This window comes from Cuculus canorus, chromosome 17 (genome assembly GCF_017976375.1).
Source record: "Cuculus canorus isolate bCucCan1 chromosome 17, bCucCan1.pri, whole genome shotgun sequence".
NCBI classification, from domain to species: Eukaryota; Metazoa; Chordata; class Aves; order Cuculiformes; family Cuculidae; genus Cuculus; species Cuculus canorus.
Genome location: NC_071417.1, coordinates 2,709,857 through 2,736,778, shown reverse-complemented (window position 1 = coordinate 2,736,778; position 26,922 = coordinate 2,709,857). Strand labels below are relative to the sequence as shown.

The window sequence follows — 26,922 nt, the reverse complement described above, 5'->3', positions numbered from 1 at the left end:
TGGTAAAGGCTGTGATTCCTCCTTCCACAGCTGCACTACTTGTATTAAAACAAGAGTTTGGAGGAATAGAACTGGCATCTGTGAAAGGTCTCTCCTGTGCAGTCCTTATGATAAGAAAGAGCTCAGTGTCGTTTGTATTTTTCCTGGGAACAACGATGGGACCAGTATAGACTTGTCTTGTTCTCGTCATATTCCCAGTGTTCAAATGTTTTAGCAAAGGCACAAACTCCCCTGCGTTGTGGATCCAGCTATCAGCTCATTTGGCGTCCCTGGATTTTTGCCACTTAGGCCATGGATGTTTCAAAGCCCTATGTGCAGCATACACCACTGTCTTTTAATGAAGCAGCTAATTGCTTGTACCAAGTGGGCATATACCTGTTGCCTCAAATGATTCAGTCAGGTTTTGCCCCCTTCCAAATGGCTCCCTTTCAGCCTAAATGTCCCAGAACTTCAGGGTGTGAGGATGAGCAGCATCCACATTAGCGTCAGCGTATGTGTATTTGGCAAAACGCTGACTTCAGAAGCGACTCAGCAGGTCTTGGAGGAGCAGGACATTCTACCAAAAATCAGAGTTGTTCTGAATATATGAAGATTTTTAAGAAAATTATCTCAAATGAATGTGTTTTTGCAGTTCCTTGTTCCTCAGGTGATTTAACTGCTGAGGCTGCAGGAGGGAAGCCAATCCAAGACAGTCTGATGTACAGCGGGTAAGAGCACCAAGGCAACCAAAATAGTTTTACCACTAGAGCGAACTGTGCATTAGGGACGTTTTGTGGTCTGGTGGGTGGGAGGGAAGATGTTGCTGAGTTAACATTTGTTTCAGGGATGACTGTCACCTGTCTGGTTCTGACCGTTTTCAGTTTGGCTCTCAGCAAGTGGCACCTGAATACCAGCGTGTACGTGGGGCAGCGTGACAGTCCCCAGGGCTCCAACAGTGAGACTCAGCGGAGGGTGCTGGGCAGACGGCGCTTTGTAGCAGGGGAGCAGGGTTGGTTCCCAGGCTCTAACAGCTGGCTTCTTTCTGTCATTCTTCAGGAGCTCTCTGGTGACTTCAGCAGGCTTGGAAAGCCAGGGAAGGACACCATCTCCTTCACCCCCATACAGCGGTTCTCCTAGCCCGTCCAGGTAAGAAAGACTGCTCAGTGGTGGCTATGCAGCATTGATTCATCAAAAACCCATTGACTTCCAGGAGGGGATTTTACAGATGTTGGTGTGCTGGGCAAGATCCACATCTCTCCTTTAATTAAAGGGTAACAAGAAACACCCAGGAGAAACTCCCCAGCCTCAGGTACTGATCAGTCCCAACAGCAGAGCCTGTCTCTCCCTCTTCTGGCCCTCAGGAGGGGCTAGGAGAGAGTGCCGTGCAGCTGGACTCTGTCAACTCTGTCTACTGGGTTCTCTGAGGGGGCAGCAATTATTCTCAAGCAGAAAGTGAATATAGTCCGTGCTTGACCTGCATTCCAGCTAAAGACCCTTGCTTCTAAATTAGCGCAGTCAGTTAGAGCACACTGCTTCAGCCGAGGCTGGAACTATTACGGGCTTGAATTACTGGGCAAGGAATAAAAGGGCAAATGTGAAGGAGTGTGACTCTTCTTCCCTTGCCGTTGAAGAACAGATCTGGGCCTACTTAGTTGTTTGTAATTCACCTGAAGCTCCAGACATCTCCTTGCACTGTGTATAAAGCAATGCCCCTACATGGGTCTTGTGTAGCAATAGGGGAGGCAGGAGCAGGAGTAACAAGTGCAAACAGGCGTGGTCATAGGTTCAGTTCTAACTAAACCAGTTGCTTTTAGACTCAGCTTTAGCTTTCAGAAATGTGACAGCTGCCCACACACAACAGTAACACCTGCCCAGCACCTCCACTGCCTCCAGGCGCACTTATGTTCAGAAGATGTTAATGGTCTGTAGAAGGTGATCCCATTGACTCTAGAGCTTGAAGCTTTAGGGTACATGCTTAGCTTACAGGGAGCTGACGATGTTGCTTTCCTTCTCGTTCTTGCCTGTTGGGGAAGCAGAACAGCTTTCATCTTCTGTTCTGTCAGTGTGGCAGCTGTTGGGGGAGGAGAGTTGAAGGGAATTTCACACTGGGAGATGGAAGACCCTAAAATCTTTCTTAAGAAGGCAGTGTAGTCTCAGGGTGTGTTGAACACACTCGTCACAAACAGCCCAGAAAATGACAAAACATAGCCTCAAAGCATGCAAGTGTAAAGGAGAAGAATATAGCTCAAAGCCTTGCTGACGTGATCAGATTAATTGGCAAGCACGTACTACAGTGTGGAGTTTAATTGCATGAGGCTTCTTATTCCATCGCCTGCTAAGCTTTTTAACAGCTTATTCCTTAACCGATTCCTGTGCATTCTGGGGATCAGTCTTTATTAAGGGATTTGGCCTTGTTTCTGAACAGCAGTGAGTGGAAATTCATGGAAGTTCACTACAAATGCTGCTTGCTTTTCATTGTTCACTGCTGTCTTCACTAAACTGGCCTCATCATATTCAACGGGGTTGCTCTCACTGTCTATTGTGCCCCATCTCAGCAGCTTCTGTGGAGCAGATGCCTCTAGTGCTACTTCCCGCTTTTCTATGTGCTTTGAAGAAACATTGAAAGTTAGTTCCTACCCTGTCCAGGATGGGGGAATAAGACAGAAATGATGGAAGATCGAAGCAGTCACTCCGAATCCAGAGTGTAAAGCGTGATTTTTGATCTGTTCCCTGAAAGTGCTTTGCAGTGGTGCCACCCAGGTGTGTCCTTCACTGTAGATGTCATGAGGCTGATTCATTAATCAACACAGAGGACTCCAGATTTTCTTTCCCTCTGTCTTTCCTCGCTTGGAAGCAGCGGTTCTCCCTTTTGTGTGTGCCTCTAGGCTAGCAAGCAGTGCTGGATGCAATCCAACTAGGACAAAAAGCAAAGGCTATTTTAGAGTGGCCAGCAGTGGGTTTTCCTCAGGATATCAGAGTACACTCCAGAGCGGCGCTCCTTGTTGTTAGCTAAGAGGGTAAGGCCTAGGCAGAATTAAAATATGCTGGCAGTTGATCTTTTTTTTTTCATCTTTCTTTTAAAAACACTTTCTTGTTGATAATGCTTAGTAAGACTAAAGAAAGTGCTGCCTTGGATGTGTCCCACAGAAATGGATTTAATACCATTTTCAAAAAGCTTTTAATTACTGCCAAGTAATTAAACTCCCTGTCCCTGCTTTATCTCTTGGTCTTTGCAGATTTATGGTCAATTGTATTCTTGAAGGCTTGAGGCCAGTTAGCAGGTTTTGTGCATGTCAGCTTACTTGGAGGCTTTCTTTTGCAACTTGCACCTTGTGGAGAAACCTGGATTCTATAAGGACTTGGTATAACTCTTGGAGAGAAGGAAGATCCTTTCACCTGAGAACTTCTTTTGCTCTGAAGGATTTTGACCAAATGGAAAAGATAGCTTTTGAAGTGCATGCTGAAGGTCAGGATATGTACAAAGTTTGACATCTTGGTTAAAGCTCTGTTTGCTCTGTCTGTCCTACACCGTGTCTTACATTGATGGAAGGCAGAGACTCCAAAGCCTCACCTTTCCACTGAGCAATCAGAAACCTTGAATGCCTTTGTTTTATTGTGTGTTGAAGAATCGAGGCTCCATCAGGTTGAGTCTGTTCTCTTAGTGTAAGAAATAAGAGCACACGAGGAAGAATATAGAGCGTAAAAAATTAGTAGGCATGTGAAGGGAGGAATGGATAAATCTGAGTCATTTTTTGATCTTTAAGCCTTGATAAAAGATCTTTTCCAGTTATTATCTTGTGATGGAGGAGCGTCTTCATGTGCACAATGTGGAGATTTGCAGGCATGTTCCTGCAGGTCAGCCTTGTTCAGCTCTAAACAGAGCTGAACCACAGAGCACTGCCAACTTCCCCTAGAAAACAAATTGTAGTAATGGGGTGCTTTGAACAGCCAAAGAAGTCACAAACTCTTTTCTTTTCCCCTGTGCACACACGTACGTTCTTGCTGAATTAAATATCTCCTTTCATCTTATGTAAAACACTTCCGCTCTGGATGTTAGACCTGAAGAGGTGATGCTTCCTGCTTCCCAGGGGCAGATCAAGGTTTGTGTCCTCAGCTGACAACAAGGAAGACTGCAGAAGCCTTCATTACCAATAAGATCTTTCTGTAATTGTACAACATCCCTGCAATTGGTGTTGGCAGTTGTAAACAGCATTACCATGGTGGTTAATCCTAGAATTCTGGAGCCTTTGGGAAAAGACTTAAGGCAGCTACTTAGTTAAATGTGGTGTTTGCATGGGTTTTGTATAGCATGGTTTGTCTCTAGCATGGTGTACAGGCTAAGAGTAAGAGGGGAAGCTGTCGCCTGGGGGGACAGATAGCAGATGTGAGCTGATTAACCTCCTTAGATGGAACTAGACACAAGTCTGAAGTTTGGAGAATGAGCTTGCCCCATTATGTGTGTATGATATTCTAGCTGACCTTGATGGGTTTATAGATACCAGTTCCTGTCCCCCAGATTTGTTCTCTCCTGAGTTTATTTCTCCACTCTGTAGTTAACGTGCAAATACTCTTGTTATATACCACGTTTATATTCTCTTCGTGGCATGCTGGGACTGCCGTGGAGACGTCATTGCTGCAGCAGTGCCTCTGCATGAATTGCAAGTAGCTCTTGGCAGCAAAATCTTTGCTGATGTCCTTCGTGAGCCACGTATGTTTAGCCCCTGTTCAGTGATGTGCCTTTGGCTGTGGAGCTGAGCTGCTGGAAACTGGGCCAGTTGTGGTCTGAAACAGCAGGACTCCAGTTCTTCTGCAGGGAGTGGTGCGCTTGGCTGTGTGGTTTAACTTCAGGCTGTGGGTGGGAATCATGCTGGAAGAAAGGTGCCTGTTTTCAGGAGATGTGTGGTGCCACTTGCCTTTGATAGGACTTTGAACTGCCTCCAAATCTCAACCCACAGCCTGGGAGCAGCCAAGAGGACTCTCCCCGTCTGCGATTGCTTTATGAAGATAAAACCTCCGGTTACCTGGTTGAAGGCCCACCCCTCATGAGTGATTTTTCTTTTTGTGTGTTCTTTCAACAGCCGTCCAGGTCAGTTTTCTAGCAGCAAGTACGGACACTCTGTGCCCATTCCGGTCCCTACGCAAATTCATAACTACCGGCGAATTGAGCAGAACCTGCAGTCTCCCAATCAGTACAGCTCTCCACGGTAAGTGCTGCGGCTGAGAGGAGGGGGTGACGGCCGTGCAGGAGCTTCTGTGTTTCAGCTCACAGGTTGTATAACAAACTGCTTTACAGTTTGTTCTCCGTACTTATAAAGATTTCCCTGGCTGGTGGGCTCTGTCCCTTGCTGTAAGGAGCCAATGTGGTGTGTGTTATAATATAGTTTTGGGGTATTTTTGTAGTGGTATTGAGACTTGTTTCCCATGCGCTGTAAATTTGGTCTGTGTGCGTGTACGAGACAGCTCCCATCAGTTTTCAGTGCCGGCTGAGCCCCTTTGAGTCTGACAGCTTTTCCCGTGCCAGCTATGGGTTGAGTGTCCAAGCAGAGAGAACCATGGATCTGGCAGATGCCTTTATGAAAGGTAAAAGTTGAGATAAACAACTAAAACAATGGGGCTGCAAAACTTACTTGACTTTACCTTAATGGGTTCCTGTAGCTAGTCACACCATAGATAATGTGTCTTACACAAGTTGCATATTAATGTGGTTATGCAGCAAGGACTGATTAAGGGATGAGCAATTCATGCCTGTGAGGCAGAGCATGTTTACTGAAGGCTGTCAGGAAGACCTGGATGTGAGACTTCAACTGTGCAGCCGACTTTCTGTGTTCGGCCGTAGTGCCTTCTCCATCCAAGACGCATCGGGCTTCTCTCTCTTCTTGTGTAATTTCTGGTTCTTACAGGTTCGGAATCTGGGTTGACAGCAGCAGCCCAGGTCATGGACTGGTTGGAAGGAGACTCATACAGGATCTTAAAGAGTTTATACAGCAGGGGGTGTTCAAACAGGAGTATCTCTCAGATGTCATGTCTTTTTTTGGATGAGTTGCTTTGGTATCTGGATTAGTTAAAGTTTAAATTTCAGAAGTAGAGTAATACCTATGTCAGCCTGAGTTTGGCTTCAGCCAGCCTGATTCAGGATAAGGCTTATTAAAAGTGAACTCAGAAGTAGAGACACGATATGGTGATATTAATCAGGGATCAGCAGAGAGATTGTTTTGTGCCAGTGTTGCTTTAATGCTCTTTTATCATCACTTCTCGGAGTGTGTGACACATTCTGTGGTAAGCTCCTTCCTGTTTTTTACATGCCTTGTATTTTTTACAGCAAAGCTTGTGGACACTGTTAGTGTTGGAACTCATGAAAGAGTTCTGGTCATCCAGGTGACCTATGAAGTGAGAGCTCTGGAGAAGGTGCACCCAGACACACAGTGCCTCCCCTGGACCTGGTGACAAGCTGCTGAGTTCAGGTTCACAGCCTGCAGCTACCAGTCAGGGATCAAATTGTCATGTTTTGCTCCTTTTAGTCAGCGCTGTATAACAGTGTGTGATTAGCATCATCCCTGCAGAGGAACTCGAGGAATGGACACAATCAGATGATTCATGCTTTGCATTCAGCATCTTCTCAAAATCTCTGGCGTCATGTTTTTTTCTGCCCCAGGAAGCTGTATTTATCTCTCATCATCACTTCCTCTAATCAGCAAATTCAGTAGACACCCTTCAGGAATGGAAGGAGAAGTCTTCATCAGGCATTTAGTATGTGATTCCAGTTTTCCATCAGGTGTATCAAACAGGCCATACAAGCCAATTGCCTCGTCATGTTAGCCGAGTCATTTGACTACAAACCTTGACGTATACTTTTGTTTCTGAAAAATCAACCACTGTCATGTGACTGGCTGGTTTAACGTGGCCTGTTTGCGGGCAGATATGTTGCTTGTGGAGGTGGTAATTATGAGTGCGTGCTTTTGGCCACATCACCTGTCCTGCTCCTCTGCTTACTTGCTTATCCCAAGTCTTGTAGGGTGGCGTGTGACATTCCACGTCTTTCAGCAGCTGCAGTCAGCTGGGGTGGTTTTTCTTTTCTGCAAGTTCCCAATAGCTAACGTTCAGCCTTGTGGATGGCTCATATTCTGGAGAGTTAAAAACATGGGGTAGAAATACTTTCTTTCTGTCACTGAATGTCCAGGGATCTTTCACCTTGCCAGGTGTCCTTATTGTCTGTTCATTTTGCTTCGGGGCCAGGCACTTGATGAGCATTAGTCCTCTGAATCAGGAGCAACCTAAAGATAGGTGATTTCTGGGTTAAAATTCCTTTTTTCCAAGCATATTACTATAGCGTGGATCCATTTGGCTGAAACACATAGTAACGCATGGGAAATGGGGGTGAGGGTTGATAAAGCTCTTGTATCTCAGCTACTGAATTAGGGTTTTTTATATTTACTTATTTAATATATTTTTTTCCTGAAACGTGGCATAAAGTAAAGCCTAAACCTAGTAATATTGTTGAGTAGGTGTGCTGACACTTCATCAGGATAACTGCTGTTCCTGGGTAACATAGCCCTGCTTGCGCCGCTGAAACCCATATGCCTTTGTTCTCTCCGATCAGATATGTCTGGACAGCTTAATGCAGTGCCACAGGGAGACAAGGCAGGATGCCTTGGCGATAGTATTTTTCCGCAGCTTGAGCGTAGAGGCTTTTTCAGTGTGTTCGTTGATTCCTGTCCAGAAGACCACCTACAGACTGAGACTGATGTTCTTTTAACAAGGGAAAAGATATTTCCAAATTGAGAATAGAAGGAAGGGTTGGATGAAAAGACTTTTCTCATATAGAGGAGTGTAATGAGAATCTTGGCGAAGGAGCCTGCAGAGGCAGGAGGGCATTTAAGTAAACAGAGTTTAGATTGTGTGTTCTTAATGAGTGGTGAAAACATTAAAATACTGATAAATAATAGATTAATATACAATAATCCCTTCTCTCTCCAGAGCGATGTGTACATGCTTTCCTGCTAGTCTAGTTTGCTCTTCTGTTTCATTTTGGCAGCTGGATAATACTTAAGGTTCCTGCATGTGTGGGCTGTACAAATTGATTTTAACTCTCTAAGGTGAGGCTTCACAAGGAGTTAAAGGAGTTTGAAGCCCACGCAATTCTGACTGTCTAGCCCAGAAGGAAATTCCTCTGGGTAGTACTGAGCTCTTTCAGATCTGACAGCCACACACTGCTCTGTTTTGCTCTGTAGTTTCTGATTTGAGTCAGAGCTCCATTGCAGAGCAGTGCCTTTGGCACAGTTTAACTCCGTATCACACGACCCGTGCTCAGGGAGCTTTCTACCTAAATGACTGCTTTGACAAAAGAGTGAGTGGCTCACCATGGGAGGGACACTTCAATAAGATTTGGAAGACGCTGCCTAAAATAAACACTTTGGATGTGGCATATGAAACTCTGCCTTGTTCTGGACTGATTTAGATACCTGAAAGTGTCCAAAAGTGACTTCTGAAAAATGACAGGCTTTCCTGCTTACAGCTGAGCTAATCTCATTCATTCTTTTCATTTGTTTCGCAAACTTTTGTCTTGATTTAAACTCTTGAGAACAAGGTTTGTCATCTTAATCTGTATTGATGTAATACTCATACATAGTCCTTGTACTCTGGATTTTGATCCAGAATAACAGCTTTGAAGCTCTTCTTCTGTGGCAGGAGCTGGGGGTGTGTGAGTGATGATACTGTTCTCCTTACTTTACTGGCCACTGGAGTAACACGTGTGCTGCCGTTGTTTCCTATAAGGTCTGGTACGGTCCGGAGGTCTAGCAGTACAAGCCCTCTTGGTTTTCCCAAAACTGGTGCTTCCCCTCCTTATCCTGGAGAGCATGGATCTGTGCCTGGCTCTAGAAAGCTCTCCTTCGGTGGTGCCAAGCCGTTTATGCCATCACCACAAGGTAAGATGTCAACTGGTGTGTTTCTGCCCTAATAAAATCATGTGCCTTTTTTCCTCTGAGGAGGGAGGTTATGACCAGCTGTAGCTGCCAAGGAATAGGGAATTCAGATTGTTCTGTTCTCCTGTGGCTCTTCTCAATAGGTTATTTGACAAGTGTTTTGGCTTCAGTCAAATGGAGAGGAAAATACCTATTAGCCCCAGGAGAGGCAAGCTTTGTTTTGATGGCTGCATCAAACATTTTGCTGCCCTCTGAACAGGGCTTCTGTAAGTGCAAAAAAAAATGTGAGCCAATAGTTGTCAAAGCAAAATTCTGACCAGCTTTGGAAGGGCTTGAACTTGACTGTTCAAACTGAAAAGTAGCTGTCTGAATATCTGTTAGCCTGATCCGGGTGGTAACAAGCAATTCAAGCAGAAAGGAATAAGAAAAATCCAGTGTGGAAGCATTACAATTTGCTGTTCTCTATAAAGGAATGGACTCTGATGTAGCTGTTCTATAACCTAGTGTCTCCAACCCTGTATTTATTTGTCTCTGCTGCTGGGGAAATGCAGAATATTCATATTCTGTTCTTCAGAATTAATATCACTGCAAAGTCAGGCTAAAACTGGCTGAACTAATACCAGACAGAGAGGGTTTTTTTTCCCGCTTTTGCAAGAGTTGTTGATCTTCTCACTGCGCAGCTAGGACTGAGAGAGAGAAGAGATAACTGCCGTCTTTCTGTCAAACAGGCGGTGCTTAGTATTGTTGCCTGTAGAAACCTAATACTGAATAAAGTTTTTTTATTGTGTTCCCTCAAAGTTGGAACAATCCCAGAGCAGCCCAGCCAGACTATTATCCCCTCTTCTCTTGGAGCAGAAGTGAGAAGCCGGATTCCTGTGGCCGGTACGTTGGTCCTTACCTTCCTTCGTTATTCCTATGGATAAGCCCACAACCATAGTGTCAAGGCATTCAAGGTTGGGTGTGTTCCTTCAACAGCAGCTCTTTATGCTTGGCCAGCCAGGATTTCTCTGTGCTGATCCATACACGTCCCGTCAGTCAGCATCTTCCAGTGCTGACAAACCCTGTGTCACAGAAACTCATTTTTATGGCTTCCAAGTCAATGGATTGAGTGAAGGAAAAGCATCTCAAAGCCCCCAACTCCCCCTCTGCCAAACGGCCAACTTCGTGTGTAACTTCCTTGCTGCTGAACTCTGACAGTCAGGGTCCCTTTATCTGTAAGGACTGCGATGAAGGAAAGAGGCTACGCTTCTTTGTCCCTGTTGTGCCTGTCTCTTCCTCCTGCAGCAGATAGTGGCGCTGATCAGAGTGTCATCCTTAGCCACCCACGGAAGGTTTTGGTCTGTAGATATTTTAGCAGTGGATCCTGGGAACAGGCTGGCTTTTTGTGCTTGAACCAGAAAATGATGTGGTTTGTTGCTGTGTTTTGGCCTTCCAGGTTCCTCAGCACCTGAACACTCCCCTCGAGGGATGGGCTCCCGGCTCCACAGTGCTCCCAACCTGTCAGATTTGCATTCCTGCCGGCAGAAGATAACCAAGCAGCACTCTGATCCTCTTGTGGCTCATTTCGGACATAGCCCAGTCAGCCAGCCTCTACAGATTCATGGCTTGCAGCACTGCCGGCAGCTCAGATCCTCACCGAAGCTGTCTGAGTTCATGCAGAGAAGCCCTTTGCCAACTATACTGGGCTCCCCTACCAAGGTATGTCAAGGAGTCTGCTTTTGTGTTGCTCTTGGCTTGATCTTTTGCGTTATTTGGGGGTGAACCACTGCGTGATCAGATAACTGTGACCTGGATTTATCGCTGCCTGTTTGTGTTTCTTCAGGGGGTGTTTAGTGATCTGGGTGAAATAGGGTAGTGTCCTAGTTCTTAGTGGAGCGATCTTACTTGGCAGCACTGTTCTGCATCTGAGTGGAACCCAGGGTTTTAAAGAGGCAGTGAAAAGCAGCTGCCCAGCTTAGGCAGAAGTGCATTAGCGAACTGCGGAGCGTGCACTGCTTTGCACACAGCGACTCGGCTCATGACGCACGTTTGTGTCCAGTAGGAATCCCCAGCGGAGACGGCAGACGGTTAAGCAGGTGATGTCTCATGCGAAGCTGGCACTGTGACAGCATTTTCTTTATGTTAGGCTGCTACAAATGTTCAGCAGTTTGTTGTCCTTTCATTTTAGTCTTTCTGGGATTTGGCACGAGTAACTGCGTGGGGTGGGATTCTAACTCTCTGTTTCAGGCAGGTTGTTAAGCACGCAGTTTAATTTTGATAAACAAATGAAGGGGCAAAGGGAATCTTCTTCCTTCGTTTTAAAGACATATCTGGGTTTTTTTTCTGTTCTTCTTAGGCTGTGTCCCCTTATGAGTTTCCCAAAACGCCAAGTTCTCAGAATCTCCTCACCCTCTTGGCCCATCAGGGGGTCATGATGACTCCAACACGGAACAGGACCTTACCAGATCTGAAGGAGATGGGTCATTTCCACTGCCAGCAAACTGGCTTGGGATTGAGGCCTGTGGAAGAGGTGAAGGGCAGGTGAGCTACAGTCTGCTTTATGCAGTGGTTCTTTGATCCCTAATACAAGATGGGTGGGGTGAATTTCAAAGCGCAGCTAGCATGAAAGTTGTAATGTAGCATCTGTAAATATTCTGTAGCTACCTGCTGCAGTGCAACACATGGGTTGCAAGCAGATCCAATAGATTTTAAAGTCTTCTTCTACAGGGACAGACCGTGTCCTAGATTTTATAAAATGGAAGATTGTCCGCAGCTTCACAGTGTATTTAGTGTCCAGGGTTTCATCAAGTGAGGATGCAAGATTTGATTATTAGATCAGACTCCCTGCAATTATGCAGATTCATGCCTTGCTCTTTGGGGAGCCTGTGCCTGTTGTGGATGAGAGGATGCGGTGGGTGTTCTGTGTCCATCAAACAGCCGGTGCAGCTCTTCAGACCAGAGGTGTATTTGAAAGCCATTTGCTGAATCAAGAGTCTTGCAGGCTACAAAGTCACTCATATGTTAGTGTTAAGTTTTTCGCATGTGCCTCTCTGCAGACTGCAACTTTCTCCAGTGATCTGGAGGAGTCCTCTAATATTAATTTCCGTGTCTTCCATCAAAGAAAAAACGTCTTGTAATAAGGCTGTAGTCAGTATTTGCATTACTGCAGTTAGTCATGGTAGCTGTATGCTTTCTGTAAGTAGCAGGAGGTGCATCAGCTGCTCTGTTGAAAGAGGGAGAGTGGTTATTTCAGCTCTAGGCTGTTTGCTATGTCGTGTTCAGCAATTGTGGACCAGGAACAGCGCAAACTGGAGTGGAAGTCAGGTGAAGCTTTTGCACCTATTGACCCTCTGCATCATGTTGTACGTCCTCTTTTTAGATCTCTGAGCACGGGCAGGCTCACTGACCTGCTTCTGAAGGCAGCCTTTGGGGCACAGATCTCGGAAGCTGGCAGCAACGACAGCCTGAACAATGAGAAGCCAATGGAGATAGCAGGTAGGTGGGGAGGCCAGGCAGATCTGACTGGTTGTCCTGGGTTGGGGCGAACAGTTTGTCTGCATGCCTCCTGCAAATGGGAGGCTGCTTTTCTGATGGCTTTTGGCAAAGGAAATGACTGCCGTGTGTGAGGAGTGTAACAGTGTTTGCTTTCTTTTGTGGAGCGCTCAAAGGTCTGTGAGCTGTGTGTGCTGTGTAATTGCTGGCTAGCGGTGTGATTTTTGTAGGCAGGGCTTCCTCTTTTGGCTCCTTCTCAATGTGATAATGTGGAAGTGGGCTTTTCTGCCAGGTAGTTCGAATACGAATGGTTCTGCAAGGGTGGGTCTTCCTGGGCTTGCAGACTGGGAATCAAGGAGGGGAGAACAGCTGCAGCAATGCGTACCGCTGCCCAGGCTCGCGTACCGTAGCCCATGCCAGCCTGGCCCAGTCGTTTTCTTGGGAGACGCCTCCAAAAGGAGCGCTGGCCTGTGCTGGTAACCACTGTCTTCTGAGAGTCTGGAGGAACCTAAAACTGCTCGGTGAGGCACACTGTGCTCTGAGTAACTTTCCTGTAATGCCAGTCTGCACCTTTCAACTGTCTCCCCAGCTCCCTCAGGTGCTTACGGAGGGACTCTGCACTCTGGTGCCCGGGCTGGGGGCTCTGCCAGCCCATCCCCAGTGATTTTTACTGTCGGATCCCCTCCCAGTGGAACAACCCCCCCACAGACCACGAGGACCAGGATGTTTTCAGGTAAAGGGCTGATACCTGCCTGTTCCGGTGGGAATGCCTGAGGGCAGAGCGATGTGTTGGATTCCTTGCTGCTGAACACTGATGGTAGCAGAGGGCTGCTCAGAGCACAGGCCGTAGAGCTCAGCTTGGTCTAAATGCCTTTGAGGTTCTTGTGCTGGCTCCTGCCAACCCCAGTCAAGAACTGTTTGCGCTGGCACAAGGAGTAATGCCGTATAGTGCTTTTCCAGTACTGGAAGAGAGAGGCAAACTGTTCTTTTACTTTATTTCTCTCTGCTTCAGGAATAACGCTGCAGCTGTTCATAGATGCACTCTTGCTCATAGGTAAACAAATGTAAAGATTGTGTTGTGTTCTGATGGGTTTCCCTGTGGGTTTTGGATGAGCTCTAAAAGACGAGCGTGACCATCCATGCCCAACAATTTCATGAGTACCCTTAGGAAGGGGCCAGGATGGCTCTGTATGCAAAATCATTAGTGGTGTTACATATGCTCTGAGCTGCTTAAGTAGGTAGTGGGGGAAATGCACTCCTGCTTGATGTAGACTTCTTATAAGACACCGATACTCTGGCCTCATCAGCCAGCAGCTGAGGCTGTGGTAATTAGCCCTTTTGGGAGTGTGTCTGGGAGCTGGAGTCTATGGTCGGTTTAAGAAAATATTTGGACACTTCTGTTTGCATTTTTGGCTTGCTTGAGTTCTTGTCTTGACTGTTCCTCATCTGAATGTAGTCAATTCTGTTGTTTTTAATTACTGCAGGGAAGGTTTGGATGTAACCATGAATGAGCTGCTTGACTGGGATGGGGGGGACACATGGGCTCCGTTCCTGGGTATGGCTTGGATTTCCATTGTAACTAAAACCATTCACATCCTTGGTTGTCTGGAAAGTTGGGATCATAATCCTTTCTTTGTCTCATCTATTTAGAGGGTAAGCTCTGTAAGAGCAGAGACTCTTACAAAGCATCTGACGGGTCTGTAGCTGGATGGGGTTACTCTCCTGGCTGCAGCCTCTAGCTACTTCAGAAATGTTATGAATTGACAATTCAGACTTCCTGTATTGCTTTTGTGGGCATAATAGCATTTTGGAGGCAGATCCAAGCACTAGTTTTTAGCGGGTCAGTACTTGGATGCTTAAGGGACTGTCTAACAGTCAAGATCTCAGATGGAATGCAGAAGAGAGAAGGCTGTTCGATAGTGGACCTACAACACATACACAGTGTTGGATCAAGGCCATCAAAGCAGTGCTGTTTGACAAGCTTTGTTTATTAAGTCTGTGCAGTAAGTCCTTGTGTTATATATGCACAAAGTGAATAGTGAAAAGGGGAGCTTTGCAAGCTGAAACTCTGCACCTCAAAGTGCTTGGACAAGCCATGAGTAAGACCACTTGACAAATATAAAGGCAGAGCCTTTTCATGAGTCATCATAACAATTTCTGCAAACAGCCTGTTGGAATTACAGGGTGTCCAGGAGGTTGATATTGTTGGTCCTTTCCTCTCTCTGAAAGATCTGGAAATACTCTGCCAGTCTTTGATGATCCACTTAGCTTTGAAGTGTAGCTGCCAACAGGGACGGAGCTTTGGGAAGAGAGGAGGCTGTGCCTCTCTGCAGATCAGTTGTGCATTATGTTACTGAACCTTTTGAAGGCAGGGTAGGGCAGAAAATTAAATTCATCAGTAGAAGAGAAACACCTCCCTCCAAAGGATCAGTGCCAGTGGAGAATATAGCCTTGGTAGAATTAGCAGAGTATTGTACCTGGTATTGACATCCCCCATCAAACAGAATATATCGCTCTGTGGCAGTGTGCCAGAGTGTATGAAGCCCTCTGGAAGTGGTGAATGTATTATGAATACTCTGAGACAGAAATTCCTTTTGAAATGTTCGTCTTTTATATGCAATGTACTCTTAGGATATATTCAGGAAAAAGATGATGGTGAGGGAATTGTCTGATGGGCACCATATTTACCTGGTCTCTTGAAGCCTGAGGTTAGGGTCTTGATGCAGTTGAAGTCACTTACTCTCTGCCTAGCTTCTTGTTTGTAAAGAGGGGGAAGCGGAAACGCGGGGTACGTAGTGGAAAGCTTTCCCAGTTTGCATGTAAGTGGTTGATATTTTAAAACCATGATAAAAACTTCACTTATCAGAGGTGCTCATTCGGGGGTAGTGTAAAAGGTAGGGAACCAGGGCTCAAACCACACTGGTCCGCGATGGGGAAGTTGGCTAAGGTGGTGTGTGATAAAGATCAGCCCAAGATATCATGGCAAGATTTAGAAAGACAAAAGAATTAGAGAGACAAAAAAAAAGAAAAGAGCAGTGCTTCTGAATTGTCTCCATAAGTGACAGATATTGTGGAAGGTGCATTAAATCCGCCTGAGCTTGTATGCTGGTCTCCCTGAGTTGCTAAGGAGCTTACCTTGGGGCGTGGTTATTCTGTCTGCATCCAGAGTCCCTGCATCTTCCTCCAAAGTACCTATTGCTGGTTCCTATCAGAGCCAGGGTCCTGGCTCCTGCAGGATTGTGCCCTCTGCTGGCTGAGCAATACCTGGCCTGCTCTTAATATCCTCAGTAATTCCTCTGCCTGTTTTTCTTCTCAGTGGGGTCCTCCAGCTCTCTCAGTTCTGGAGGCTCGTTCACCGGCAGGCACTTGGCGGTGGGAACTGGTGGTGATGCTGCAGAAGGCCCCTCAAGTCTCCGGTACACTTTTGCTGATCCGATCACCGCCAACTTGGAAGGTTCTGTTACTTTTGAGGCACCAGAGCTGCCCGAAGAGACGCTCATGGAGGTGGGTGCATCCCAAGGACTTAGGGCAAAGGACGGGAGGGGTAAAAATAAAGGATGGTCAGTGGTCAGAAGCAAGGGGGTTGCTTCCAAAGATGGAGTAATAAACTGGCTTCAAAAGAGCTAGGCCAGCGCAGTGCTCAGAAAGTTCAGGGCGTATTTAGCACAGGAACTTTTGAGCCTGCTGCTACCAAGCTGATATTCAGTGAAACAGCCCATGACTGGCGTTAAAATTCATCATTTCCAAAGTTGAAGTTACAGGCTGGAAACAGCAGTTATCCGATACATTTTATATTAACAGTTTCTGAAGAAAAGGTGGGCACTTTGGGACTTTTCCCTTTAAAAAGACTTGATATGAGTAATAGCTGACTTGAGAGTGTGAGTGGCTTAGCGTAGCGAGCGGCTCCCTGCTGCACGCACGTGGGGAGCCAGGCAGCGGTACAGCCTCTGCCTACAAGAGCTGGAAGAAGTAAACCTGACGCTTCTGTTAGCGATGGGGCGGGGGACAGCACGTTCTGCACCAGAACTGCTGAACCAGATTGTCAGGCTGAAAGGCTGCCAAGCTCCCCTTCTCTGCAGGCTGAAGCAGAGCAAATGCTTTGTAGCCGAGATGTATTGGAAAAGTAGGTCAAGCTGCCCATTTGCAGTAGAGGTGGGAGGCAGACTCAGTCACAATTTCAGCTCTGTTTGTGATACCTCCTTTGACTGTCTGGGACTGAGGAAGGCTCTTTGTATCTGAATTTGATGGTGTTGGTAAAAAACCCTAGATACCCACAGAGATTTGCGTACATTGTTATAAGGGTGTGGGTTTTCTCTCCTACTTCAGTTTTTATTGAGATCAATTTTTTGGTCACTTATGCATTGCATTGCATTTGTTTGCTTATTTACCTGAAGAGCCACAGGGCTAGGACTTGGAGCATCAATTTGATCGCCATAGTTGTGAGATTAACTGAGCATCCTTATCTCTGTGAGATCCTAGAAGCATGGGGCACTGGTAGCTGCCACTACTTTGGAGCGGTGTCCTAAGGAAGATTCAGCTTGGTCTTGTCAATACCACTCAATTCAACTTCTCAGATCCGTAATGAGTCGTTTGGGTTCTGTCATTGTTTCTGCTGAGCACAGCGTGTCACAAAACCTTCCTGGCACCAAACCTTTACAGCATATTTTGAGAGCCCTTTGTGCTCTGTGGAGTTGACTAGAATGCAAACCTGGCAGATTTTCTGATTTCTGCAGCTATTTCAAGGTGTTGAAAACTTGCTATTTAAGCACCCGTGCTTATCTTGAGCAGAGCTGTTGCGTTCAGAGAGGTGGTTCTTCCATCCTTTGAAAAAAGTTTCTCTCTGTGCAGACAAGGCAAACTTGAAGGCCAGGTTTTAGCTTGTTTTGCACCAATTTAAAGACATGATACAGAGATGGGTATGGAAGGAAAGACTCCTGTGATGCCGCACGAGGCCATGAGTGCCAGCATAATTAATAGAAGCCAACTGTATAAGCAGAGAGGAAGGACTGTGTGCTGGTTAGAGATAACAGGCTGAGACCTGCAAGATCTCAGCAGTTTCCTGCTCTGCCACAAACTTCCTGCTCTGCCACAAACTTCCTGTATGTCTTGTCAATTATTTAATCTCCAAGTTCCTCCTCTGCTTTTAAAGAAAATAAAGGAAGATAGAAGTAACGCTTCCTTATCATACCGGACTGTCCAGGTAGCAATACAGTGGGAGGAAAGATTCATATTTCAGATAGTCAAAGCTGCCTGAGCCAGCGACTGAAAAACAAGAGCTTGCACAACTTGAGCATGGTTTTTTTTTTCCTAAATTTATGTAGGAAACATCCTCATCAGCCCTCTTTGAGAGAACTGAGCCCCTGAATATTTGAACATCAAGCAGTTAGCCACTTCTCTGCAGAGAGAGTACAAACAATGGAGTTGCATCTGATCCAGGCAGCAATTAATTTTTTAGACTCACAAGCATTCGTTTTTTTCTGCAAATAATAACTTCCCAAAAATGCTTGCAGGGACTTAAGCAATGCAGCTTACCAGAAATGGGATAATTCGCGTTGATCTGTATTAGAAGAGGAAAAACTACTTTGAAATGAACACAGCACTTAGTGTGAGGGGCTCTCTTTCCTCGTTAGCTGGACAGGAGTTGCAGATAAAAGGTTCTCTCAGAGGGCCTCACCCAGGGGTCACTGCACTGAACTGGGTGGGGGAGAGAGCAAGGAGAAAGTGGGGGCTAGGCTGTAGGGTCAGACATATTTTGCAGTTTTCTGTGTCGCTCTCGTGAAATCCACACCCGCAGTGCTGTGGTGAGGACAGTCTGGGCTGGTGGTGCAGACAGTCTCTCCCCGTTCCTGGCTGGCTGCTGAAAGAGCTGGGATGCTCCTTGGGAAAGGGGCGTGTAGTTTTGGAGCAAGTCTCTCCAGCTTCTCCAGGGAGCCAGGCGCCTGGAAATTTCTGGCCTGGGGCTTATTGCTCGCCGCTGTTACTGGAGGAAGATATTGGAGTGGAGGAGGAACTGGTGTGGTGTGCAAGCTTGGGGTGCGTTTAGCTGTCCCTGCTCAAAGTAGAGGTGTAGGGGTGTTTGGGGCCCAGGTTTTACTTCTGTGAGCTGGGAAGAGTTGCTGGCACAGCTCTAGGAGAGCAGCCCCCCCTGGCACGGCAGCTTTCTCTCTGTAACTCCCTTCCTTGGCTTCCTTTCAACAGCAAGAGCACACTGACATCCTGCGCAGCCTCCGCTTCACGCTGGCCTTTGTCCACTACGTGATGGAAATTGCTGCCCTTAAAGGCAGCTCCAGCGAGATGAGCAGTTCAGTGACATCTGAGTACCAGCTCCAGGAGAGCGTGGTGGCCGACCAGATCAGCCTTCTCAGCCGGGAGTGGAGGTAAGGACCAGGGAAAGAGCTGCCCAGCTCCCAGGGCTTCTGTCGCTCCCTCCCAGCCCACATACCAGAAGCCCTTTGGGGCATTTGCCGCTGTCCCCTTGATCCGTTTGCATTGCCGTGTGCTTTCTTTGCAGCTACGCAGAGCAGCTCGTGCTGTACCTGAAGGTAGCAGAGCTGCTGTCGTCGGGGCTGCAGATGGCCATAGAGCAGATCAAAGCTGGCAAGCTGTGCCTCTCCTCCACTGTCAAGCAAGGTAAGAAGCACGTGGCATGAAGGATTCATCTGGAATGGAAGTATTAAAAGTATCACAAAGGATGTGGAGAGGGTTGAAGCGAGCGTGAACCCCCACCAGCATGCCTGTGGGTTTATTTCTTACTGTCCCGTTGCACAGCCGGGTCTTTTGTATTCATAGTGAAGGGAATATTCCTGACCACATTGACTTTTGCTGAGAATCTTCAGTGGTAATTAGTGAGAGATGAATGTGTCTTATCTGATTCCTTCTACATCTCTGTCTCAGGTGCTTATTTGTACTTGACGTCAGTCCAACTTAATTACACAGTGCACGTCCTAGGAGGTGCTTACTTGGCAAAGGGGGAACTGCTTTGGCAGTGATAATTTTTCAAGTGAGACAAAACCAGAGGAAGTAAAATACTGGTAATGCCAGAGTCACTTCTTTGCTGGTGTTACCTTAACTTTTGCATCTGACTGGTGTGAGCTGGATGTGATTCAGTGATTAGAAAAAACAATTTTAAACCTACCATTGTAATAGTACTGAGGGAGCTTTTTGGAACACTTTAAGTACTTGATCCATCGGCTGCCTTCCTCAAGAGCTTCGTCTTTGAAAGTACTCCTGCTGCCTTGCGAAGACGTGTGAAAAACTAGAAGTTAAATACAATGAGCACACGTGTGGTAGCAGGCTGTATGGAGCACGATGCATGGGTTTGGCTTCACATCTTCACATGTTCAGGCTAGCAGGGAAGTTGTCATAACCCTAATAAATTATTCCTTTTCATGGCAGATTGCTTCTAGATTTGTAGTGTAATTTGTCCTTTGGTGTGTGGGAACTGGGCAAGGGTGTCTTTTTCCTTGTTTCTCTCCCCACACAGTACCACTCTCTTGAGGTTTTTCAGGACACAGTGAGGACACAAGGATTTTAAAGTACTAGTGTCCTATGTATATGGAAAAAGCGGGGAAGCATGACAAGACACTGCCCTGGAGGGTGTGCTAGGCAGGGTCCCTACCCACAGCCATCTTCTTTTTCCTTGTAATCTGGGCACATCTCAAGAGCTTTGATTGAATTCTGTGGAGGAGGATATTGCTGCATTTGTGTGTTGTTTTGGTTTTCAAATAGTCTCTTTTGAATCTCTTTTCACGGAGTTTTTCATTTCACCCTCCTGATGGTGAAACAGGGTTATGTTTTTTGTGCCTTGGTCCTTTTCTTTGGTGGAAAGCTACAGCAGCCCTTCTTCCCGGGGGCGGTCTCTTCTCTGGCTCTCGGCTCTCTTATCTCTGGCCAGGAAGGCTAGATTTAGTTGCCCCTCTTCATTGTAGCTGAGAGAGACTGGCTCATGGTGTGGGTTAAATTGCCTCTCCCGGAAGCAAATCACACAGTGTGGGGATTTTCAGATGTGCACGTAGCAGTTGATACTCATCAGATGCCGGTGGGAGCTGCTACTCAGTACTTTGTGTAGATCATGCCATGCAGATAGGGAGACAGAAGCCTGTGACATCGCTTACTGGTTTGGATTATTATTTAATCTCTCAGAACCATACTTGATTCCTGATCCTCTGTCACATAACCTTCCCATCCTAGCGGCTGTGGTTCAGGAAGGGAGGTGGCCTTTCCAGGTATTGGTGTCTGTTCCTTGTGGGACAGCAGAGTCCTGAGAGAAAGAGAGAGAGTCCCTTGCTTAATCAGTGCTGTTCATCCACACTGAGCTCCAACAGCTACTGTGTGCAAGTCACGTACTTCTTCACGGCACGTCATCGCCCATCAAGTAGCAAAAGCTTTGTATCTGGCACGTCTGTTGCTTCTGGTGGCGCGTGAGACATTGTGTGTGGTGCAAACTGCTCTCTGCCTTGTGGCAGCTGACAGAAACAAAAATAGACCTGGCCTCAGGTGAACTAGGGATGTGTGTAGGCATTGCCACCTGCAGGATTATAACTGGTGAAGGTGAAAGAGGAAAGGAAAAGGACCCTGCAGGTGCTTTCCAGCAAGTCCTCCTTGAGGCTTTAACAAGTTGTCTTGAAGTTACTCATTTGGGGTCCTGTGTGTGGAGACAAGGAGGTACAGGGAGAAATGGAAGTAGCACCTGAAACACTTCTTTCCTTTACTTTAGTTGTGAAGAAGCTGAATGAGCTTTATAAGTCCAGTGTATCATCCTGCCACTGCCTCAACATGAGACTCCAGAGATTCTTCTTGGACAAACAGAAACTCATGGATCGGATCAACAGCATCACCGCAGAGAAGCTCATCTTCAGCTACGCTGTGCAAATGGTAATGACCATACGGTGCCTGGGAGCAGGGTTAGCACGGAGCTGGTGTCGGGCGTTAACAGTTCTGGCTGGTGGCTTTAGCAGATGTTTTCAGTCGCGGTGCTGCATGTGCATCCTCTGGAGCCTGGGCAAGGGAGGTGTTCCTGCAGCTGAGAGGCCTTGTTGGAAAAGCTGGGTCTGGTCTGGGAATAACCTCTTGTCATGGGGTTGTTGCGTGCAGGTGCAGTCTGCAGCCTTGGATGAGATGTTCCACCACAGAGAGGACTGCGCACAGAGGTACCACAAGGCTCTGCTGCTAATGGAGGGGCTCCTGAATATCATCACTGAACAGGGTGACGTAGAAAACATCAATAAATGTGAGTGTTTGGTGACTTTTTTTCCTCGCTAAACCATGTCATGTTTTTCTAACTGCATGGACCAGAAATTTCAGTACCCAGCATCTTTTTATTTTGGCTACATCTTGGTGGAGAGAGCAGAGATCTCTTGGCATGCTAGAGCTCTTAGCAGCCTGGCCTCCTACTTCCCCAGGAGGAAAACTATTAGAAATGCAGGTCCTTGTTCTGAGCTACATTTTGAGAGCGTCCTGTGCAGAGCAGTTGGCAGGGCTTTGTTGGAGCTTTTGATGTGTGAAGGAAATGGTTTGGCCACAGCAGAGGCCTGGGTTAGGTTTGCAACCAGAACTGTCCGTCTGACTGCACAGAGCACTTGGGAATGTGAAGCAGAGCGAGGGCTCCTTTCAACACATTTTCTGGAACAGGACCGCTGCCTGTGTGGCTCCCCAGCCCCAGGTGGGTCTGAGAAGGCAGCATACCGTTATTTTTCTCATCAGCAAGTGTAAGAGTGAAAGCTGAGATCTTACCTACTTGCTGTCCTTTGGCTGATGGACCCCTGTGCCTGCTGCTCTGAGCTGTCACCCCTCCCATGCTCTGCCTCTGTTGTGAGGGCTGTTATTCTCTGCTGGTGCAGTCTCCACAGCTAACACAGGTGGAGTGGAAAGGGCTGACCTCACTTGTCCCGATTGCGCTTTCCCTGCCCTTACAGCTGGGGTTTAATCAGCTCTGCTGTCTCTGTCTGGGATGAGGCACAGCCATCGAGCTGCTTGACTTGGCCTGGGCTCTGCTCGCCCCCACTTACCCAGCCCGTCCGCAGGAGTCCCCAGGCCGTCGGTGGGGCCGAAGGGAGCAGCCACAGCTGGCCAACTGCCTCTTCCCTCTGCTGGCTACCAACTGCCCTCCCTCGGCTGGTGGCTGGAGCGCTGCCAGGCTGCCGCAGCCCTCCGCAGGCAGAGCTCTCAGACAGGTAATGTGAGGAGAGATTTCTGGCTTGGAGGCAATCAGTCAGTTAATTATCACCAACTTTCGCAGTTGATATGAGGCTCGCTGAGGGAGAACAAAATGAGATCCGCAGGTGATGTGCAGTAGAGCAGGGCTCAGTGAACAGGGAATACTAAGTAGTTTCTATTGTACCATTTCTTATCCAACCTAAATCACCTTCTTTGTCCAGTGATACAGTTAATGCATCTAATAGATTTCTTTTCCCAGTTGCTATCCTAGTATTCCCTGTTTGAACCTATGTCCCAGCTTCCTGATTGAGCTGTTCTCTGGTAAGCTGTAGTGGGCACGCATTTCATTTCAGATCTCAGGTATATGATTACTTATTTCTGAAAAAGGAAAATGATGAAACTAGAAATACAGCAGTACATTCCTCTTCCCATGAGACGAATGAATTCCACCAGATGTTTAGCTTTCGAGAGAGTCTGGGGCTCGGGCAGTGAGAATCTAGCCCTTGCCATGCTCAGCCTCTCAGCTATAAGCCGTGACAAACGACCCTTGAGACCCTGAGTGGCTTTCCCTCCTGGCAAAAACCACTCCAGTAACTAAAAGCCAATAAATTGTTCCCACCAGATGGTGGTTCTTCTTTGTAACATCTTGATACTTCTGTCAGAATCGCTGCCTCCTGGCTTTCATTGTTGGATGTCCAGTTATCCAACCCTTCAGCCTGTCCCTTCCTAGTACGGTGTTTGTGGTCAGGGCCTCACCCAGCCTAAATCAGCATAGGATAATGATTCTGGAAAGGCCGCTTAGATGTGCTGAAGTTCTGCCTTTTTTTTCTTCAACATCCAGCATGTTTTGTAGTCATTTTATTGCCAGGAAAATGAGAACTTGATTTGTTTCGTTGTTTTTTTTTTTTCCTCTCACAGGTAAACTGTGCATCGAGCGCAGGCTGTCAGCGCTGCTGTCGGGGTTCTGCGCCTGATTTCAGTGGTGGTGTTCTTCACGCACCTCGCCCCAGCTGATCGCTTTGTTTCCAACAGCCTGCTGCTGTGCTGGGAAACGATTTTGGCAGTTGGAGACCTGGAGGATGAACTGCTCGATGTTTTGTACTTTTGACTTTTTGGGAAGTTGTTCCACAGACTTGGATTCCTCTGTGGAGGCTTGTGAGTGCAGCAAGCACAGATGCTTCCCTGCGCAAAGGCCTGGATGAAGACGTAACCGATGTGGCAAAGGGGGATGAAGGGTGGAAGTCTGCTTCTTCCCGGCACTTTGAAGGATAAGACTGCTGCCTATCCCTCTTGCTTAAGAACAAGGTATTCCAGTGCCGTGTCCATTGCAGGCAATGGATGTGCTGAAACTGCTGGCTTCAGTTGAAGTTGGAGGCTGTCATTCAGAAATCAAGGCCAGTTTGTGTACTTTTCCCTACCCAGCTGAGAACCAGGCATCTTCAAGCTTCCTGGCAACCCAAGGCTTCCCTCCTTTCTCTCCTTTGTCCTTTCTCATACGTGTTTACACCTTGGAGTGCTTACTGAATGGCAGAGAGGAGGGAGTCGGCTCCCTCTGGCCTGCGCGTTGCTCCCACCTCCTGCGGACTTGCCGAGCGAGGCTGAGGAGGTGCTGCCGCTGGGAAGCGTGCATCTCCCCTGGCTGCCGTATGGACTGCCTCTCGGCCTGCCCGGGCCAACGACACGGGGAGAGAGACTGCGCAGGAGACGGGAGGGCAGCGCGAAGTGGAACGCTCCTGTGTTTGTAAGAAGCCAAAATGAATCCGCTCCTCCCCTGGTCCGCAGGCTCAGCAGGAGCAACGTGGAAGACTCCCGGCTGTTCCGCTTAGCCTGTCTGTACATATCTACCAGGAGGCAGCACGAGCACCGTCCTGCTTTCAGCTGTTGGCTCAGTAACCCCTTTCCTGGAGCCCTCACCCCCCCAAACTGAAAACACTAGCTTTGTGAATCAAAGGAGCACTTTACACACTACGGGAACTTTGGGAAGTTGACTTTGCATCACACAACAATCCAGGAACATCATGACTGTTAGGAATGCTGTTCTTTTTATTCCTTTCCTTGCTTCCTGGTTGTTTTATTGCACTACGTGTGTGCGTATATTAATATGTATTCATAAAGGTGAATATATATTGATATATATATGTATATGGTTTGTGTGTAACTGTACGTATTTAACTGTACTGTATCTTGTACGTGTGAGGCAGGAAGCACTGCGGAGTCTGTGCTGCTCCTCCTCCACACCAGGCAAAGCTGACCTGCAGTCTGGCAGTACCAAGATTTGTTTTGTTTTGTTTTTATTTAAATGTTCTTTTAAGGACAGTCAATATAAAGCTCCGTGCTTTTTAAGAGCTCAAGAACAGGCGTTAAGATCTGACACGCTTAGAATTGGAAATGCGTTTTTTAAGAAGTTTTATTTGCTGCTTCATTGTTTTTTTATAAAGAAATCTTCTAGTGTTCAGTTTTATGTTCAGCATTTCTTTTAAGGAGACTCTGTAGCCAAACAAGATTGCGGTGTGAGTGGCTCGATTTCTGGTTGAGGCTTTGGGTGCTGTGAGCATGAGCGTGAGAGGATAGCTGGCTGCCTTTCCGTCTGTCTGCGTGCACGTGTGTGTCTTAATTTATCAGTCGTGGCAGTATTTTGTTAGCGCTGGGCAGAAAAGTATCTTTGAAAGCAACTTGAAACCTCAGGCTTTGTTTTGGGGATGTAAAAATGTTTTGCACACGATGGTTAAGTCCTCATTGCTTTTTGATTTCTCTCAATATTGGCATGTTCAGAGTGATACTGTACAGTTTCAGGAGCAACTGAGTTGGCTTTGCAGCCGGCATCATCTTTGACAACACGGGTGTTGCAGAAATGCCGATAAAGAAATAGAGGAATATTTCAGATTGCCCTGACCGGGGACATTTAAGTGTAGCTTTCACAAATGCTTCTGTGTTGGGCATCTGTGACACCGTGTGCTCCCAGCCCGCTGCTGCTGTGGTGTTCGTGCTTCTGCCTGGGCAAAAAAGGAAAGACAAAACCAACTAATGTAGCCACCAGCCTGTGGCCAGAAATGCCAAGGAGACCCGGACGACTGCTTCCAAAGGGATTTTACCAGTTCTGCCAAGGGCTGCACTGCTGGCGGGAGCGGCGTGTCGGGGCGACGCCGAAGCACCGAGCCAGGACCGATTCTGCAATACAGACGCATGCGATGCACCCCACGTGTGCCCTCGCAGCCTCCGGCCCCAGGGAAGCACAGCCCGGATCCTCGGCTCTGCCGCAGGCTTCACGGTCCCCGTGTGTGGCAAGCTCAGCACTTACCTTCCCCCTGTACTTAATTACTTGAATGTATCACCATTGTCCACATTCAATGTATACAAGTATATATTGCTCCAAAAAATGGTGGTTTACAGACCTACATCCCGTATTTATGTGTGTGTCTGTGTATATACATACAAGGGGTGTGTGTATAGATATACACAAACACAAACGTGTATGCAGATGTTTTCTCTCAATACTTGAAGCTTAGCCACTGTGCTTGAAATAAAAAATAACAACACAAAAAAAAGACCCAGAAATGGGGGAGGAAAAAAAAAAAAAAAGAAAAAAAAGAAAAAAGCAAACCAAATCAGACACGTGATTTATTTTGCCATCACTTTGGTGACTTTCTTTTTTATCTCACTGCATGTAGTGTGAAACCAATTTTTTTTTTTTTTTTTTTGGGTGGAGACTATTTATTGCTTTGCAGACAATAAGGTATGCAAAAAGAAAAAGAAAAAAAAAAAGAGAAAATACCCCAAAACCCACCTCCCCGGCCGTCGTTGAAGTTGCTGGTGTGGTCCACCTGCTGTTGTCATGGCTTTGTGACTGTTGCAGCGTTTGTGTCTAGCGTCTGTAATAGATTTCAAGAAACCTCAGTCTAATACACACGTACCTTCAGGTTTGTGAGAGTGGATGATGATGATGATGATGATAATGTTCTTTATAAGGTAATGCTTGATACTTTGTCAACATTTTTTATTTGTGTTTTGTGTGACCTTTTTTTTTTTTTGGCTTTAAATTGTACAACACCAATTTAAGAAAATAAAATTGATTTGAAATTGTTAGTGGCCTCTTTTCAGTACTTTGTCATTCCAGTCAGTGTCTGAGTAGGGTATTTAATGGGGGGTTCTGCCAGCCTTTTAGGTGAAAAAGTGCTGTGACCCTCTTTTTGCAGAGGGTGAGCCTTGTGACAAAGCAAGCTACATTGCCTAAATCAACAGACAAAGCTTTTTGATTTGGACAAGCTGGGTGGGAGCTGCACTCGCTGGTCCGTGTTACTTGGCTTTGCTCTCCTCCTGCTGCCATCAGGAGCTCTGTCACGAGCTGACAGCAGACCCCTTCCCACCCACTTAAATGTCACCTATATTTCTGTATTGC

At 46.8% G+C, this 26,922-nt stretch overlaps 1 protein-coding gene across 4 annotated transcripts in view; it reads left to right on the top strand.

Moving 5' to 3' along the window:
- The window catches only part of ULK1 (unc-51 like autophagy activating kinase 1), an 80,969-nt gene extending 54,399 nt beyond the window's left edge, over positions 1–26,570 (top strand). For 3 of the 4 annotated variants that reach the window (XM_054082210.1, XM_054082208.1, XM_054082207.1), the window contains 15 exons: positions 632–707; positions 1,036–1,125; positions 5,058–5,183; positions 8,752–8,903; positions 9,699–9,782; positions 10,336–10,598; positions 11,236–11,420; positions 12,259–12,374; positions 12,961–13,104; positions 15,688–15,875; positions 18,570–18,748; positions 18,883–19,001; positions 21,088–21,245; positions 21,465–21,600; positions 23,445–26,570. In XM_054082210.1, coding sequence (XP_053938185.1) covers positions 632–707; positions 1,036–1,125; positions 5,058–5,183; positions 8,752–8,903; positions 9,699–9,782; positions 10,336–10,598; positions 11,236–11,420; positions 12,259–12,374; positions 12,961–13,104; positions 15,688–15,875; positions 18,570–18,748; positions 18,883–19,001; positions 21,088–21,245; positions 21,465–21,600; positions 23,445–23,500 — 2,072 coding nt within the window. In that variant the 3' untranslated portion in view covers positions 23,501–26,570. The remainder of the gene's footprint in view (positions 1–631; positions 708–1,035; positions 1,126–5,057; positions 5,184–8,751; positions 8,904–9,698; positions 9,783–10,335; positions 10,599–11,235; positions 11,421–12,258; positions 12,375–12,960; positions 13,105–15,687; positions 15,876–18,569; positions 18,749–18,882; positions 19,002–21,087; positions 21,246–21,464; positions 21,601–23,444) is intronic. The other variant, XM_054082209.1, reaches the window with a different exon arrangement.
- The last annotated feature ends 352 nt before the right edge of the window (positions 26,571–26,922 follow it).